The sequence below is a fragment of the Macaca nemestrina genome, chromosome 10 (assembly GCF_043159975.1).
Source record: "Macaca nemestrina isolate mMacNem1 chromosome 10, mMacNem.hap1, whole genome shotgun sequence".
Taxonomy (NCBI): domain Eukaryota; kingdom Metazoa; phylum Chordata; class Mammalia; order Primates; family Cercopithecidae; genus Macaca; species Macaca nemestrina.
In genome coordinates, this window is record NC_092134.1 from 21,738,929 (window position 1) to 21,756,382 (window position 17,454).

Here is a 17,454-nt window from a genome sequence, read left to right on the forward strand (position 1 = left end):
CTGGGAAAAGTAGAAAAAAAGTTTTTAAAATAGCCAGTGAACATAAGAAAAGGTGGCCCTCCTCCCTTGTAATGATTTGAGAAGTGTAGTTTATTTTTATTTTATTTTTAAGAAATTCAGATTGTCTATCAGCTGGTGCTGAATGGTAAATGTGAGAAAGATTAATACTACTTAGTGGTACTGAGGGAGTTGCAAAAACACTTAACACTCTGCTAGTGGGATAGTTTAAGTAAAACAAGTAGCATTCTTAAACTCTTTTTTAGGTAAGTAACTCATATGTTTTCAGGACATTTTCAGTAAGACTTTACTGGCAGGGTTGTGTAATGCTAATATACTTACTGTCTGGTTTTAGTATTATTTTTTTCTCTTGCCTTGGATGGTCTCAGTGGAGTCTTATGCATAGCAGATATATTAAAACTAGTAATAAAGCAAGAGAAGGAATGTGAATAAATTATCTCAGTTTAATTTCTACTTTGTTCTATTTCTATTTCATACTCCTGGGAAAGAATATTAAGTGGGCATATGTACTTGAATAGTTGTTCTGTTTTTTATTAGAAAAGAATCCGAATCTATAAAATGTTTTACATATTTGCCAGGGAAACAAGATACTTGTATAGCTGTAAGAATTGGAATTCATTTCATTTTACTGACTTTTCCTTAACCTAATTCTGAACACTTTTGCCATAGGTTTGAGAATAAGTTGTTATAAAAAGACTACTATTCTTCGCTAATAGTATGGACATTTCAGTTCCTAAATTCTGTTTTTTTGATTCTTGAGCATTTCTAAATTTACTTTTTTTGTCTTAGCTCTTCTACAGAATCACTTTCTTTTTTTTTTTTTTTTCTTTAATTTTTGAGCTGAAAATAGTACTTTTTATAAAGAAGTGCTCAAACAATGATTGGACTAATTTCTCCTTGTTTCTCTCTTTCTCTTTGTCTCTTTTATTCTCTATTTTTAGAATTCTTCTTTTTAAAATAGAGACAAGGTCCCACTGTGTTGCTCAGGCTGTCTTGAACTCCTGAGCCCAAGTGATCCTCTTGCCTCAGCCTCCCAAAGTGCTGGGATTACTGGCTTAAGCTATCACACCAGGCCTAGGCTAATTTCATATTTTGAGATGGTAGAAATTTCTTTCAGGTAGCTTTTCCTCCTCCTCCCCACTTAAAATAGATCCTGATCCAGAAGCCTAATGGAGAAAATGAAAACAGCAGTATCTTTATATTGGAATCTTTTCTAAAACTTATTTTGATCTTTTTAGGAGATAGTGTGGGAATCAGCAATCTAGTATTACATACATGGAATCCATCACCTTATTTTTTTAAATACAGCAAACCTCATGAAGTGAATTTCCGTATTTTGTCTTGTTCTTGTTTTGCACCACTCACGCTTTGCTGTAGAATTTGATGTATTTTTGATTCTGTAGAGCGTGGGCTATTGATCTTCACTCAGCTTTCAGAGGAACCTCATTAGTAAGTTTGAATTTTTTATTTTTATTTTTTAGTTGATTTTGAAGTAAAATGCAGCACCATTTTAAGTGATACCATTTCTAAACAATTTTTAGTTCAAATTTTAAGTTAGCTAATTTAGAGCTTAAGAAAATTGCTATAAAAACATAAAATTACCAGCTGGATATAGTGGCTCATTCCTGTAATCTCAGCACTTTGGGAGGCAAAGGCAGATGAATTGCTTGAGCCCAGTAGTTCAAGACCATCCTGGGCAATATGGTGAAACCCCGTTTCTACAAAAAAATACAAAAAGTAGCCAGACATGGTGTTGTGCACCTGTAGTCCCAGCTACTCAGGTGGCTGAGGTGAGAGGATCACCTGAGCCCAGGGAGATTGAGGCTGTGGTGAGCCAAGTGAGACCCTGTCTCAACAACAAGAAGAAAAGTTACTAATTGTAGTGCCTTTTTTCTTATGTAGTGGGCTTAGTCAAACTAAGATGATGTATTTTATCTTATAAATGTTTTCCCTTGAATTTTAACTGAAGAATCCAATGTGTACCTCTCACAAACAATTTATTAGTAAGGAAAATAAATACTGGTTTTTATTACTTAAACAGGATATATTTTTCTCTTACGGATTTTTTTTTTCCTTTTATCTCACTTTATCATAGTGCTAGAAAATTTAATCATTCATTTGAGATAGGGAGAAAATTAGGTTTGTTTTTTTTTTCAGTTCTATTTTGAGACAGGGTCTCATTTTGTTGTCCAGGCTGGAGTGCAGTGGCGCCATCACAGCTCACCATAACCTCAAACTCATGGGTTCAGGCGATTCTCTCACCTCAGCCTCCTGATTAAGCTGGGACTGCAGATATGCATCACCACTCCTGGCTAATTTTTGTTATTTTTTGTACTGATGAGGTCTCATTATGTTGCCCAGGCTGGTCTCAAAACTCTGGGCCTCAAATGATCCTCCTGCCCCAGCCTCCCAAAATGCTGGGATTACAGGCGTGAACCCTGCTCCCAGCCCATTTTTTTTTTTTAAATATATTCACAGCTTTGTGCAACCATCACTACAATCAATTTACATTTTCATCACCCTGAAAAGAAACTCTGAACCCCTTAGCAGTTCCTCTCTGTTTGTTTCAATTTTCCCCAGCTCCAGGCAACTATTGATCTATTGTCTTCATAGGTTTTCCCATTCTGGACATTGCATATTAATGGAATCATATATAGCCTCTTTTTTTTTTTTTCTTTTTTCTTTTTTTTTTTTTGAAACAGAGCCTCACTCTGTTGCCCAGGCTGGAGTGCAGTGGCATGATCGCGGCTCACCGCAACCTCTACCTCCCAGGTTGAAGCGATTCTCCCGCCTCAGCCTCTTGAGTAGCTGGGACGCCACTACACCTGGCTAATTTTGTATTTTTAGTAAAGACGGGGTTGCACTGTGTTGGCCAGGCTGGTCTTGATTTCCTGACCTCAAGTGATCTGCCCGCCTCGGCCTCCCAAAGTGCTGAGATTACAGCCATGAGCTACCGCACCTGGCCATATATATTATGATAGGCTTGTTTCACTTGGTATGTTTCTTCCGTGTTGTGGCATGTATTAGTACTTCTTTTTCATGGCCAAATATTCCATTGTACAGGTACACAGGCGCATTACGTTTTGTTTATTCATCAGTTGGTGGATATTTTCATTATTTCCACCTTTTGACTTATGTGTAATGCTGCTATTAACATTGACTTTTAAAGTTTTTGTGTGGGCCGGGTGTGGTGGCTCATGCCTGTAATCCAAGCTCTTTGGGAGGCTGAGGCCGGCAGATCACTTGAGACCATGAGTTTGAGACTAGCCTGCCCAACATGGCGAAACACCGTCTCTACTAAAAATATAAAAATTAACTGGGTGTGGTGGCGTGCACCTGTAATCTCAGCTACTAGGTAGGCTGAGGCAGAGAATCACTTGAAGCTAGGAGGCTGAGGCTACAGTGAGCCAAGATCATGCCACTGCACTCCGGCCTGGGTGACAGAGTGAGACTTCATCTCAAAAAAAAAAAATTGTGTGTGGACACAGGTTTTCAATTTTCATGGGGATGTGTGTGTATGCATACTCATACATACATACATACATACACACACATACCTGCAAGATAATTGCTGGCTCATATGCTAAATCTGTGTTGAAGCTTTTATGTAACTGTTGGGCTGTTTCTTTCCTTTTTATTATTTTTTTGAAAATGGAGGTGAGGTCTCACTGTGTTGCACAGGCTGGTCTCCTGGGCATGGTAGCTGTATCATTTTACAATCCCACATAGCTGTTTCCAACATAGCTGTATCATTTTACAATCCTACTAGCAGTGTATGAGGTTTCTTACGTTTTTCACATCCCCACCAGCATTTGTTATTGTCTGTCTCTTTGATTATAGCCATCCTCGTGGGAGAGTAAGAAGTAGTATCTCGGCCGGGCGCGGTGGCTCACGCCTGTAATCCCAGCACTTTGGAAGGCCGAGGCGGGCGGATCACAAGGTCAGGAGATCGAGACCATGGTGAAACCCTGTCTCTACTAAAAATAGAAAAAAATTAGCCGGGCGCAGTGGCGGGCGCCTGTAGTCCCAGCTACTCGGGAGGCTGAGGCCGGAGAATGGCATGAACCCGGGAGGCGGAGCTTGCAGGGATCCGAGATTGCGCCACTGCACTCCAGCCTGGGCGACAGAGCGAGACTCCGTCTCAAAAAAAAAAAAAACAAAAAAAACAAAACAAAAAACAAAACAAAAAAGAAGTAGTATCTCATTGTAGATTTTTTTTCTGTTTACAACTTTACTTTAAAAAATTATATATGCACACGTGGTAAAAATTTCAAAAAGTGTATACCAAAAGATTTAACAGTGAAAATAGAAAATAAGGGTGGTCCCTGTTTTCTTCCACCAAGGCAAATATTGTTATAATCTTCTAAACAACTTGTCTGCCAGATTTCTCATTTTCAGTCAGTCCTGGGCATTGACGTAAAGAAATTCTTAGACATTGCTTTTATTAGATCATCTCATCCCTTGCTCAAAATCTTCAGTGGCCACTATTGCTTACAGAATAAAGTTGGGATGCTATACAGGACTCTTCCCAGTGGAACTTCTCTTTTTCAACCTTACCTCTCATTATTTCCCAATGTTAATCCACTTACTGACCTACTGTGGCATGTTCTGTGTGTTAGACATCACCAACTTTGTGCCTTCTTTTTTTTTTTTTTTTTTTGGAGATAGAGTCTCGCTCTGTTGCCCAGGCTGGAGTGCAGTGGCGCAATCTTGGCTCACCACAACCTCCGCCTCCCGGGTTCAAGTCAAGTGATTCTCCTGCCTGAGCCTCCCAAAAAGCTGGGACAACAGGCACGTGCTACCATGCCCTGCTAATTTTTGTATTTTTAGTAGAGACGGATTTCACTGTTTCCCAGGCTGGTCTCGAACTCCTGACCTTGTGATCCACGTGCCTTGGGCTCCCAAGTTGCTGGGATTACAGGCGTGAGCCACCGTGGCCAGCCTGTGCCGCCTTCTTTTACTCCTGGATTTAATCCTAACTTCAAGAATCTACCTTATTAACTGGAGTTTTAGATACTTTTTCAAAACCAAGCCCACATCTGTCCTTTTTAGAGTCTTCTCTCACATTCCCTGCTCATTGTGGTTTGTTTTTATTGCCTATAACAATGGCTGTTAAACTTTACATTTTAAATTAATTTATGTTTGTATGTATTTATTTGTTGGGAAAGGGTCTCTCTCTGTCACCCCTACTAGAATGCAGTATTGCCATCATGGGTTACTGCTTCGTGAGCTCAAGCTATTCTCCCATTTCAGCCTCCCAAGTACATGTACCACCCTACCTGGCTAATTTTTTTGTTTGTTTTTTTAGTTTAGCTTTTGTAGAGACAGATATCTCACTGTGTTGCACAGGCTGATCTTGAACTCCTGGGCTCCAGTGATCCTCCCATCTCAGCCTTCCCAAGTGCTGGCATTACACGTGTGAGTCACCATGCCCAGACTTTTAACATTTTCTTTTTAGCATAGAATAGGTCAGTTTTTTCCCTCTGATGAGATCCCATGCTGACTCTTAGTTAAAACAAGCGTGGTTGGAAGAAGAGCTAGTGGTGTCCTAGCTCCCTACGTACTCAGTTTTCCCTTGTCTTCTGGGGTGTCCTGAAGACATCATAGGATGTCATGAAGTACAGTTGGAGAACCAGTGCTTTCCGTCATGTATCAAACACTCATCTTTACGAAGCAGTGTGTAGTATCTTTTTGCCAGTATATTTTATCTCTCCCAATGCATTAAACTTTTCTGGAGTTTAGAAAACAAATTTATAGAATTAAGGAAATGTCCCCCCAACCATGGTGTCTAGTATATATACAGTGACTTACAGTTACTAGGTGTTCAACATACATGTATTCCTTTGATTGATTTTTGAAAACTTTACATATATATATTTTTTATATACAGGGTCTCACTCTGTCACTGAGGTTGGAGTGTGGTAATACAGATCTTGGCTCACTGCAACCTCCTCCTCCCAGGCTCAAGTGATTCTCCCACCCCAGCCTCCCGAGTGGCTGGGACCACAGGTGCGCATCACCACACCTGGCTAATTTTTTATATTTTTGGTAGAGACAGGATTTTGCTGTGTTGTCCAGGCTGGTTTTGAACTGCTGAGCTCAGGCAGTCCACCCGCCATGGCCTCCCAGTGCTGAGATTACAAGTGTGAGCCACCACTGAAATATTTATATTTTTAAACTTAATTTACTTATATTTACTATATTTTTATGTTTTTAATTTTTTAAAATATATTTTTATACTCACTAGACCCAATTTTATACTCCTAAACCAGGGAAGAACTTTTTTTTTTCTCTTACATAGGCATGGTGCCATAGACAATGATTAAAATTGTAATTATCATTCATTTCTTAGTTTTGTGGCTGGGACCCTGATGTCTTCAAATGTTAGTTTGCAGATACAGTCAGCCCTCTCTATCCATGTGTTACATACTGTGAATTCAACCAACCATGGATTCAAAATAATATGGGAAATATGCTGGGGCTGTGGGTCACACCTGTAATTCCAGCACTTGGGGAGGCTGAGGTGGATGGATCACCTGAGGTCAGGAGTTCAAGACCAGCCTGGCCAACATGGCAAAACCGTAGCTCTACTATAAGTACAAAAAATTAGCTGGGCATGGTAGTGCACATCTGTAATCCCAGCTACTCGAGAGGTTGAGACAAGAAATTTGCTTGATTCTGTGAAGTAGAGGTTTCCATGAGCTGAAATTGTGCCTCTGCACTCCAGCCTGGGCAACAGAGTGTGAGACTCTGTCTCAAAAAAAAAAAAAAAAAAAAAAAAGGAAAGAAAATTATATGGGAAATGAAAAGCATCTATACTGAACATGTACAGACTTTTTTTCTTGTCATTATTCCCTAAACAATGCAGTACAACTGCTATTTCCATAGCATTTACTTTGTATTAGGTATTATAGGTAACTTAGAGATTTAAAGTATGCGAGAGTATGCAAATATTATATACTATTTTTTATCAGGGACTTAAGCATCCATGGATTTTGGTATCCCAGGGGGTATTAGAACCAATCGCCCATAGATACTGAAAGACGACTGTAGTGTGTGTTGCAATAATTTATTTTCAAATGGATCATTTGGAGAACACTATTCTTTAGGAAACATAGCCTTGTAAGTTCTGTTCCATCTGTCCCTTTCACCTCCACGGCGTTGTAGCATCCTGCTTTCATGACTGTGTCATCACTCGGAAGGGACTGCTTCTCTTCCAGAATGCCTTCCAAGATCTACTCTGACCACAGCTATAAACTACACTTCTATTCTCTTCTTGCCCCTCACAGCGCTCTCTGTTCCTCTGAGATCTTAAACTCTGTCTACTCCTAATCCAGCCTGCTGGGTGTGGCTGGAGAAAGTCCCACTGGAGGGCTGATTAGTTTCCAGCTCTTGCCTCAGGAGAGCTCAGCAGACTTTTTTTTTTTCCTCCCTTAAACCTGTTTCTGCAACCTTGATGACCACTCCTTCTAGTCCCTCACCTATTTGCTTTATTCATGGCAGAGGCTCTTTCTTCCTGCTTGTCAGTACAAAGAGGCAGGATTTTTAACCTGGATCTGTGGATTCTCAAGGAATTTGTGGAGAGAATTCAGGGCATTGATGACCTTGGATGAAGAGGAATTTACATCTTTATTTACACTAACCTTCGAGTGAAATTTAGCATTTTTTCCCATTTAAAAATATAGGCAACAAACAACTAGTGTTAGCAGTATTTATGACTTAAGCACGTATAGAACTCAGTTAATTCCATATTGCTTGATGTTATGGATATCTCAAATTATTATTTTATATATATATATATTTGAGATGGAGTCTCGCTCTGTCTCTCAGGCTGGAGGTGCAGTGGTGCAGTCTCAGTCCATTGCAACCTCTGCCTCCTGGGTTCAAACGATTCTCTTGCCTCTGCCTCCTGAGTAGCTGGGATTACAGGCGCGCACCACCATGCCTAGCTAATGTTTGTATTTTCAGTAGAGATGGGGTTTCACCATGTTGGCCAGGCTGGTCACCAACTCCTGACCTCAAGTGATCCACCTGCCTTAGCTTCCAAAGTGCTGGGATTACAGGTGTGAGCCACCGCATCCGGCCTCAAGTTATTTTTAGAAACAGAATCTTGCTATGTTATCCACTCTGGCCTTGAACTCGTGGGCTCAGGCAGTCCTCCCACTTCAGCCTCCCGAGCAGCTGGGATTATAGGCATGTGCCACTGCACCCGGCTTCAAATAATTATGTATGTTCATCACCTCTTTAAATTTATAGTAGTTATTAAACCTGTTACTGGATCTTAATATTTAATGCTTTAATTAAGAAGCATGTATGTTACTATGCCAACAGATTTTTTTAGTTTTTGATAACTGCATTTCATTGTTAATTGTTCTCATTTGATTTCCTGTGTATTTTATGAATTTAATACATTCTGAATACGGTTACATAGGCTTCCCTAAAATGTCAAAGGGCCCATGTATTAAGAAAAAGGCTGAGAATTCCTAATCTGGAGGCTCCCCACAGTCCTGTTTTGTCGTCATACCCGTACCCCATTCTAGCCTGAGGAGCATGGCTCCACCTGTGCCCTTGGTTTTGTTGTTCCAGTTCATACATCCTGCACCCTTACTGTGTTTCTTATCCCCAACTTGTTTATGTTATTCTTCAGTATTATAGTCTTTAATATAATCTGTATAATACGTGATGTAGTATATGCTCGTAGTATACAATGCAGTTAGGACAGATGAGTATACAATGAAAAAATAATCTCCCCTCTAACCCCCAGTCCCACTTCCCTGGGAAGCCTGTGGTCTTGTGTACAATTCAGAAAATGTTTATACACATTTTATTTATTTATTTATTTATTTATTTATTTATTGAGATAGAGTCTCACTCTGTCGCCAGGCTGGAGTGCAGTGGCACGATCTTGGCTCACTGCAACCTCCGCCTTCCTAGTAGTTCAAGCAATTCAAGGTTCAAGCAGTTCTCCTGCCTCAGCCTCTCGAGTAGCTGGGGCTACAGGCATGTACCACCATGCCTGCCTAATTTTTGTATTTTTAGTAAAGACAGAATTTCACCATGTTGACCAGGATGGTCTCGATCTCTTTACCTCATGATCCGCCTGCCTCATTCTCCCAAAGTGCTGGCATTACAGGTGTGAGCCACCACGCCCGGCCTATTTATTTAATTTTTAAATGGAGCTTCCCTCTTGTTGTTCAGACTGGAGTGCAATGGCGCAGTCTCAGCTCACTGCAACCTCCGCCTCCCGGATTCAAGTGATTCTCCTGCCCTCAGCCTCCCGAGTAGCTGGGATAACAGGCATGCGCCACTATGCCCAGCTATTTTTAGTAGTGATGGGGGTTTCTCCATGTTGGTCAGGCTGGTCTCGAACTCCCGACCTCAGGTGATCTGCCCGCCTCGGCCTCCCAAAGTGCTGGGATTACAAGTGTAAGCCACTGCGCCCCCGCCTATACACATATTTTTAATGCCACTCCAGTCTGTGTTGGAATCATTTTACTTCCCCTTATTTTCTTCTTGTATTCTTGAAGGCCTCGATCAGCTGCTGCTGCTAGGCTGTCACTGTCACTTTAGAAAGCCAGAGCCTTTTGTTCCTCAGAACTTTGTTCTTAATTGTATCGTAGCACTCACTGTATTCGATTCTAAAAGATTTGCTTTGTTTCTGTAACTAATCTCTCACACCCAGGAGCTCCTACAGGAAATGCTGGGAATTGTATCAGTCAAATGTGAATCCCCGCCTTGTCCAGACTTATGAGTGCATTGTAGGTACTCAGTAAGTGCTAAAAATGAGTAAGTAGTCCCAGTTGCCAGGTTGTCACCCACTGATACCAATCTATATACTGATACTTTATATAGTATATAGATTGGTCCACATATAACTGATGACACATAATGAGAAACTGTCTTAAAAAGTTGTTGAAAATGCCACAAGAATAGTAATTGATCAAAACAATATGATTTTTTTAGGTTTATCTAGAATTTTGATGTTTGAGAAAAGGCTGATTTAGTTGAATTGAAATGGGTAGCTGAGGATTTTGATGACTTCTCTGGAAGCACATTTGAGGGTTTCTGATGTTAAATCTGATGTTAATGATTATTTCATCCAGTTTTATGTCATTTTATAGTTTTTATACATTTAAGTTTATATTTATTTCTAATATTTAAACACTAGCATTTTAGTTATTTGACCATTATTCTGGCCCTTTAAGAGATGCTCAGACAAGTTTGAATGGTTTTTCAGAGGCATTATTGGCTCAGAGGTAAAAGAGGGAAGATTGAGAAGCTGAGTACGTACTCTTGTTTCCTGGGTATGGGGCTGGGGATACTCAGAAGAGTTTCACACATTGGTTCAGACATTTCTTTACGACCACCACCAGGTGGCACCACTGGCCCAGAATGACTGGGTTTCTGCCCAGAATCAGAAGGGAAGGTGTTGAGAGCCCGCTGCTATGGGGGTAGCATGGAGGTAGGATACAGGGGGTGGAGGTGATACAATTTCGTTCTTTCCTCCAACGTCGCCTGCTAGTCTAGAGGCTTTTATAAATTGAAAAACTAATTCTTTTATCATCTCATCTGATGGTTTTTATGTTTTTCCTTTTTTCTCTCTATGCCTGTAGTTTCTTCAGAAACAGGTAACACGTTTCTAATAGTCACTTTGTATTCTTGCATCTTGTTCTTACAGTGCTTTTGTTTCTCACCATAGGGGGTGATGGAAAATTAATATACTTTGACTTAGGGCACTGGTAAAATCTGCATGCAAATTCCCACAGTTACCTGTAGATTAGAGCCAGTTGTTTTTTCTGAACTTTGCAGGAATCCTGGTTACAACATTGTACTATTTACTACCAACAATGTTTTTTTTAAAATCCAGACTTGCTGGGCATGGCAGCTCATGCCTGTAATCTCAGTGACTTGGGAGGCTGAGATGGGAGGATTGCTTGAGCCCAGGAGTTTAGGGCTGCAGTGATTGAGGCACTGCACTCCAGCATGAGTGACAGAGCAAGATCCCATCTCTTAAAAAAAAATTTAAGAAATAGAAACAAAAATCCAGACTTGTAACCATTGTAAAATAAATCAGAATTTACGATAGTGGATATTGGTAATAGTGCAGAATGGATACCCAGATCTTGCTTCCTTTCTAGCTGATGATGCAATGTTGACCTGAAATGCATTACTTATATAGCCAGGGTTTTCTTCAGCATCCTGATGCTACAGCCTCATTTTGTACTAACTCTCCACTTCTGCACATCTTCCCCTAAGTCTTTACTCATCTTTAAAAAGAGCTACTTTTGGTGAAATTTTAAAATCAAGGAATATTCTTTATAGAATCACACTTATGTGTTTCCCCTTCCCCATTTCTGCCTCGAAACCAGACCAGACTGCTCCATAACCTGTGAATACTTTTTTTTTAAGTTTGGTATTGTTAACAGAAAATTTAAGATTAAAATGTAGCATTGAGAAAAATAGATTTATTAATAATGTCCTCTTAACACAGCTTAAATTCTGGTCAGTGGAATAAAGCCTGGGCCACTGAAGTTTTAGATGCTTGCTTGCTTTTCCACACTGGTTCTTACTTGGGGATCCTTTTAGAAATTCGTTTATAATAATATCATAAAAACATATTTAAGCTACTTTGTGTGTAAATTTGGGGTCTTTTGATTTGAAGACAGCTTGACTCAAGATTTTCTAAATATTTTCACACACATACATACCCTGTAGTGAGAAAAATTTATCTATTTATATGGTTCTATAAAAATCTCTAACTGCTTTGAGCTTTAATTTCTTGAATCAAAAGTGTATTGTCTTTGATGCTGAGCTTCTATCTAAATAAATGCTTTATTTACTTAAATGTGTGCTTTTCAAAAACTAGTAAGATTAAAACATTAACACGATCTTACATGTAAAGGAACAGTCCTGTTGCTTCTTCCAGAAGATAATATGACTGGTTTGGAATTTTCCTGTAGTATAGTTTTTTGTCTAGTGTTGTAAGAATTAAAGGAATTTCAGGATCTTAAAGTAGGTTATTATTTGATGTTTTCTTGGAACATTTTACATTCTTGAAAATACACGTGGCTAAATTAATTTTTGCCAACAATCCACATAACTTTAAGATAGTGTAGAGTAGGACTTGATTCAGGTTAGTATCAAATAAGATCATATTTTTAGTGCCATCAGTAGCTTTCAGCAAAGATGAGGTGTTGGTAAGATAGCATTAGTCTCTTGGAATCTCTTAACGGAGATTTTCCAAAATTCAGCCATTTCTAGTGAATGCTCCATTCCACCCCCATCTGAGTCCTGCTACTCTGGGGAACTCCCTCAGCACACTCTTGGCTCTTAGAATTGCTAGCAGTGGGAGTAGTGCTGCTGGTGGAGCTGGCAGCTAAGCCCAGAGGTGGATTGATGCTTTTATTTCCTGATGTACAGGTACACACACTCATACCTACCCACACCTAGTTTGGGATAAGAAGAGGTTAGAATTAGTTAGGCTTGAAGTTCAATGCTTACATTTGCTGGCTCAAATTTCTTATTTTGGCATCACTTTGCCCATTAGGGAGACAATGACAGTTATAGAAGCATTGCCAAATAAAAAATTCCTCTGGAGTAACCTCTTGTTAGGAGTATTGTGTGTTTAGTTGTTGATTCGTCCCTTCCTCCTCTTAGTGGCAACTTGCAGTACTGGGAGGAAACAGTGGCTGGGAGCTTAATTTCCTCAGCAGAGCCAGATCAGCAGAAGTATTACTCCTTAGTTCGTAGTAGGTGGTACCCTATGGGTCCAGTCATTTAAATGCAAACCTATATCTACAGAGCATTTCCTAATGCCGTCATTGCCCAGTGGTCCTTTATTTAGCTGAGTCTAACTCCCAACTAGAGAAAATTTCCTTTGCCAGACAGCAGTATGGTCAGCTAAACATGTGGATGGTACATTTGCTTTCATAAGTCAGTACTCTTCAGTAACATTAGTAGAAGAGAAGAGGACACAAAGTGAGAGTGTGTTAATAGGAAGTCCAGATACGCCTGCCACCTGAACTTTCTGAGACAGGTAATACTGTAGGGCCTGAACTTTTAGCAGAGTGGTTATATATGAAGAAGTGGGTTCTGGGAGGGGTTAAAACCACTTAGAATGGCTTTACTTTAATAATGGCAAGAGTTTGCTTGGATATTGACCATTGCACATAGACATGAATATGGAAAGTTAAAAGCAAAATCCACATATATTTGGCTGCAAGTATTTTGAAGATATATCTAATTAGTACATCCATTAAACAAAAGAGATATTTTAGGCCAGGCGTGGTGGCTCACGCCTGTAATCCCAGCACTTTGGGAGGCCGAGGTGGGTGGATCACCTGAGGTCAGGAGTTCAAGACCAGCCTGGCCAACATGGTGAAACCCTATCTCTGCTAAAAATACAAAAATTAGCTTGGCTTGTTGGTGAGCGCGTGTAATCTTAGCTACTCGGGAGGCTGGGGCAGGAGAATTGCTTGAACCTGGAAGGTGGAGGTTACAGGGAGCTGAGATGGTGCCACTGGACTCCAATCTGGGTGAAAGAACAAGATTCCATCTCAAAAAAGAAAAAAAAAAAGAGTTATTTCTGATGTATTGATAGAAATTTTCTTTTTTCTTTTCTTTTTTTTTTTTTTTTGAGATGGGGTCTCAGCCTGTTGCCAGTCTGGAGTGCAGTGGTGTGATCTCCACTCACTGCAACCTCCACTTCCCGGGTTCAAGCGATTCTCCTGCCTCAGCCTCCCGAGTAGCTGAGACTACAGGCGTGCGCCACGATGCCCAGCTAATTTTTATACTTTTAGTAGAGATGGGGTTTCACCATGTTGGCCAGGATGGTCTCGATCTCTTAACCTCGTGATCCACCTGCCTCGACCTCCCACAGTGCTGGGATTACAGGCATGAGCCACCGCATCTGGCCAGAAATTTTCTTGATCACTTCTGAGACACACAGAGTAATTATCTGTAATATAATTTAATAAATTATGTCAATACATTAAAATACGCTTCATGTGGACTGGGAACGGTGGCTCATGCCTGTAATCCCAGCACTTTGGGAAGCCGAGGTGGGGATATCACAAGGTCAGGAGATCAAGACCAGCCTGGCTAACATGGTGAAACCACATCTACTAAAAATACAAAAAATTAACTGGGCGTGGTGGCACGTACCTGTAGTCCCAGCTACTTGGGAGGCCGAGGCAGGAGAATCGCTTGAACCCGGGAGGTGGAGGTTGCAGTGAGCCGAGATCGTGCCACTGCATTCCAGCCTGGGCAACAGAATGAGACTCCATCTCAAAAAAAAAAAAAAGACTTCATGTGGCATTATGAGAAGAAAATACCTTTACTGATAGTCATCTATGATTCCATTTGCTAGATTAAATGTGAAAGCATACTCTTACTGAATGTTATATATTCCGTATCAGTTTAGATAGCAGTTTATCTTCACATACGTACGTTTTAAGTTTACCTTTATTATAGTGCGTTTGTCTTTTGTTTTCATCAACCTAAATTATGTTGAATAAATGTTTCTGTTAGATTCTAAGTTAAACAATTATGTGAAATTCATTTTTTGTAATTGTTTTTTAACATATGTCTTTGTTGGTGATTCATATGTGTGAGTGTAGCTGATTGCCTGACTATATGAACTTTCAACCAAAACCATTCTTTCCAGATGCTTTTACTGACTCTGCTATCAGTGCTAAAGTGAACGGCGAACACAAAGAGAAGGACCTGGAGCCCTGGGATGCAGGTGAACTCACAGCCAATGAGGAACTTGAGGCTTTGGAAAATGACGTAGTAAGTAAGATCTTTGTAATTAGTGCTAGACTCTGTGGTCAGTGTGGTATGCATATGACATCCTATCACTTGGTTGTAATTGAAGTGTGTTTTTGTTGTTGTTGTTATTGTAGTGAGTGTATTTAGAGCAGCAAGTTTGTTGTGTAACTAGAGACTTTCTCCCAAGCAGTATATAAAGAAAAATGTTTGTTATTTTACTTGTAGGGATTAAGCAGGAGTACTGTCTGTTCTTGTGGATGCTCATGAATTACTTCTTTGTGATTAAACTAAATAATAATAAGCAACTTAAGTTAAAATTAGAAATCATAGGAAATGCCAGTGTGTTTTGCTTTAACACCCTGCCAAATAAGGTAGCTTAAGGAAAGTGGTGTCTTAATTGTTGACTTCACCTAGAGATGAGGTTGAAGTAGGACATTTTAAGCTTCTTGTCTGAAGAAAAGGTTGTCATTATTAAGATAATTAGGTTACATTGGAATTAAAGCATTACATAAATTTATTGGTCTTAAATTGGGATTGTTCTCAACAGAACTCTTATTTCTAAAATGCTTCTTGTCACATACTAGTTTTGCTTCTCTCTTTAATGCATTATCTGTACTTGAAGTGCTTAGCTGGGTATGCTGGCACATGCTTGTAGTCCCAGCTACTTAGGAGGCTGAGGCAGGAGGATCACTTGAGCCCAGGATTTGGAGTCCAGCCTGAACGACATAATGAGACCCCTTCTCTTTTTTTTTTTTGAGACGGAGTCTTGCTCTGTCGCCCGGCTGGAGTGCAGTGACCGGATCTCAGCTCACTGCAAGCTCCGCCTCCCAGGTTTACGCCATTCTCCTGCCTCAGCCTCCGGAGTAGCTGGGACTACAGGCGCCCGCCACCTCGCCCGGCTAGTTTTTTGTGTTTTTAGTAGAGACGGGGTTTCACCGTGTTATCCAGGATGGTCTCGATCTCCTGACCTCGTGATCCACCCATCTCAGCCTCCCAAAGTGCTGGGATTACAGGCTTGAGCCACCGCGCCCGGCCATGAGACCCCTTCTCTACGAAATAAAAATAAAAACAAATGCTTAATAAAGACTATCTTTAGGATAGAGAGCATAGAGATGCAAAGCAGTCTTTTGCCAAAAATGAGTGTTATGGTAGCAAAATTTGAGTAGAATGAAGAACCTTCCATTGAGTAGAAAGAGAATTTGTAACATATCTGTGTTTGATGTTTAAGGCATCAAACTTAATCAGCTTAATAATGACACTCTTCCTCAGACAAGAAGCCTAAAATGTCCTACTTTGACCTCAAGTCTAGTAATAAAACTGGACATACACAGGCAACATGTCATTAATTTTCAAACTTTAACGAATCATATATAACCAAATATAATGGTTCTCAAGTGTGTATATCACATCACCTGTATGAAAAATGTGAGGAAACAGAGACTTCTTTTACACTATTGGGGAGGTGGATAAATTGATAGAGGCTTTCTGGAGAGAATCTGGCAATGCTCATCAAAATTTAAAATGCACATACACTTTGTTCCAGCAGTTCTACCTCTAGTAATTTATTTTTGCCCTCATATATCCATAAGACATGCAAATAATTATATGTGAGAATTTTTTTTTTTTTTTTTCCTGCAGAGACGAGGTTTTACCATGTTGCCCAGGGTGATCTGGAACTCCTGGGCTCAGGTAATCCACCCACCTCAGCCTCCCAAAGTGCTGGGATTACAGGTGTGAGCCATCATGCCCAACCAGGATTTAATTAAATTAATTAATTAATTTTTTGCAGCATTATTTCTTTTGTTGTTGTTGTTGTTTTGAGAGATGGAGTCTTACTCTGTCACCCAGGCTGGAGTGCAGTGGTGTGATCTCAGCTCCCTGTAACCTCCGCCTCCTGGGTTCAAGTGATTTTCCTGCATTAGCTTCCTAAGTAGCTGGGACTACAGGTGTGTGCCACCACACCCAGCTAATTTTTGTATTTTCAGTAGAGACGAGGTTTCACTATATGTTGGCCAGACTTGTCTTGAACTCCTGACCTCAGGTGATCTGCCTGCCTTGGCCTCCCAAAGTGCTGAGATTATAGGTGTCAGCCACCATGCCTGGCCATAGCATTATTTCTAATAGTGAAAACTGGAAACATTCTAAGTGTCTATCAGTATACCATGAGTTAGATTTATGATGTTACCATTCAGTTGAAACACTACACATCTCCCAGAAAGAATGGCGTTCCAGTAGGGAAAGATATCTAAGATTTACTGAAAGAAAAAGCACATTGCAGAACACTTGGATCCTATTTGATTTTTTTTTTGAGACAGAGTCTCGCTCTGTCACACTGCAACCTCCGCCTCCTGGGTTGAAGCGATTCTCCTGCCTCAGCCTCCTGAGTAACTGTCGCGATGCCTGGCTAATTTTTGTGTTTTTAGTGGAGATGGGGTTTCACCATGTTGGTTCAGGCTGATCTTGAACTCCTGACCTCATGATCTGCCCGTCTCGGCTTCCCAGAGTGCTGCGATTACTGGCATGAGCCACTTCTCCTGGCCATGAATGTATTTTTTAAAAAGAGCTGTTCATATTCTTATTGCATAGAAGATGTCTGAAATTACACCCAATAAACTCTTTTTGAGACAGAGTCTCACTCTGTTGCCCAGGCTGGAGTGCAATGGCATG

The 17,454-nt window shown here is 40.3% G+C and overlaps 1 protein-coding gene across 19 annotated transcripts in view; it reads left to right on the plus strand.

Annotated features, from left to right (window-relative positions):
* The window catches only part of LOC105493406 (ataxin 2), a 155,411-nt gene that overhangs the window by 63,761 nt on the left and 74,196 nt on the right, over positions 1–17,454 (plus strand). For all 19 annotated transcript variants that reach the window (XM_071071074.1, XM_071071076.1, XM_024796463.2 and 16 more), the window contains one exon: positions 14,684–14,808. In XM_071071074.1, coding sequence (XP_070927175.1) covers positions 14,684–14,808 — 125 coding nt within the window. The remainder of the gene's footprint in view (positions 1–14,683; positions 14,809–17,454) is intronic.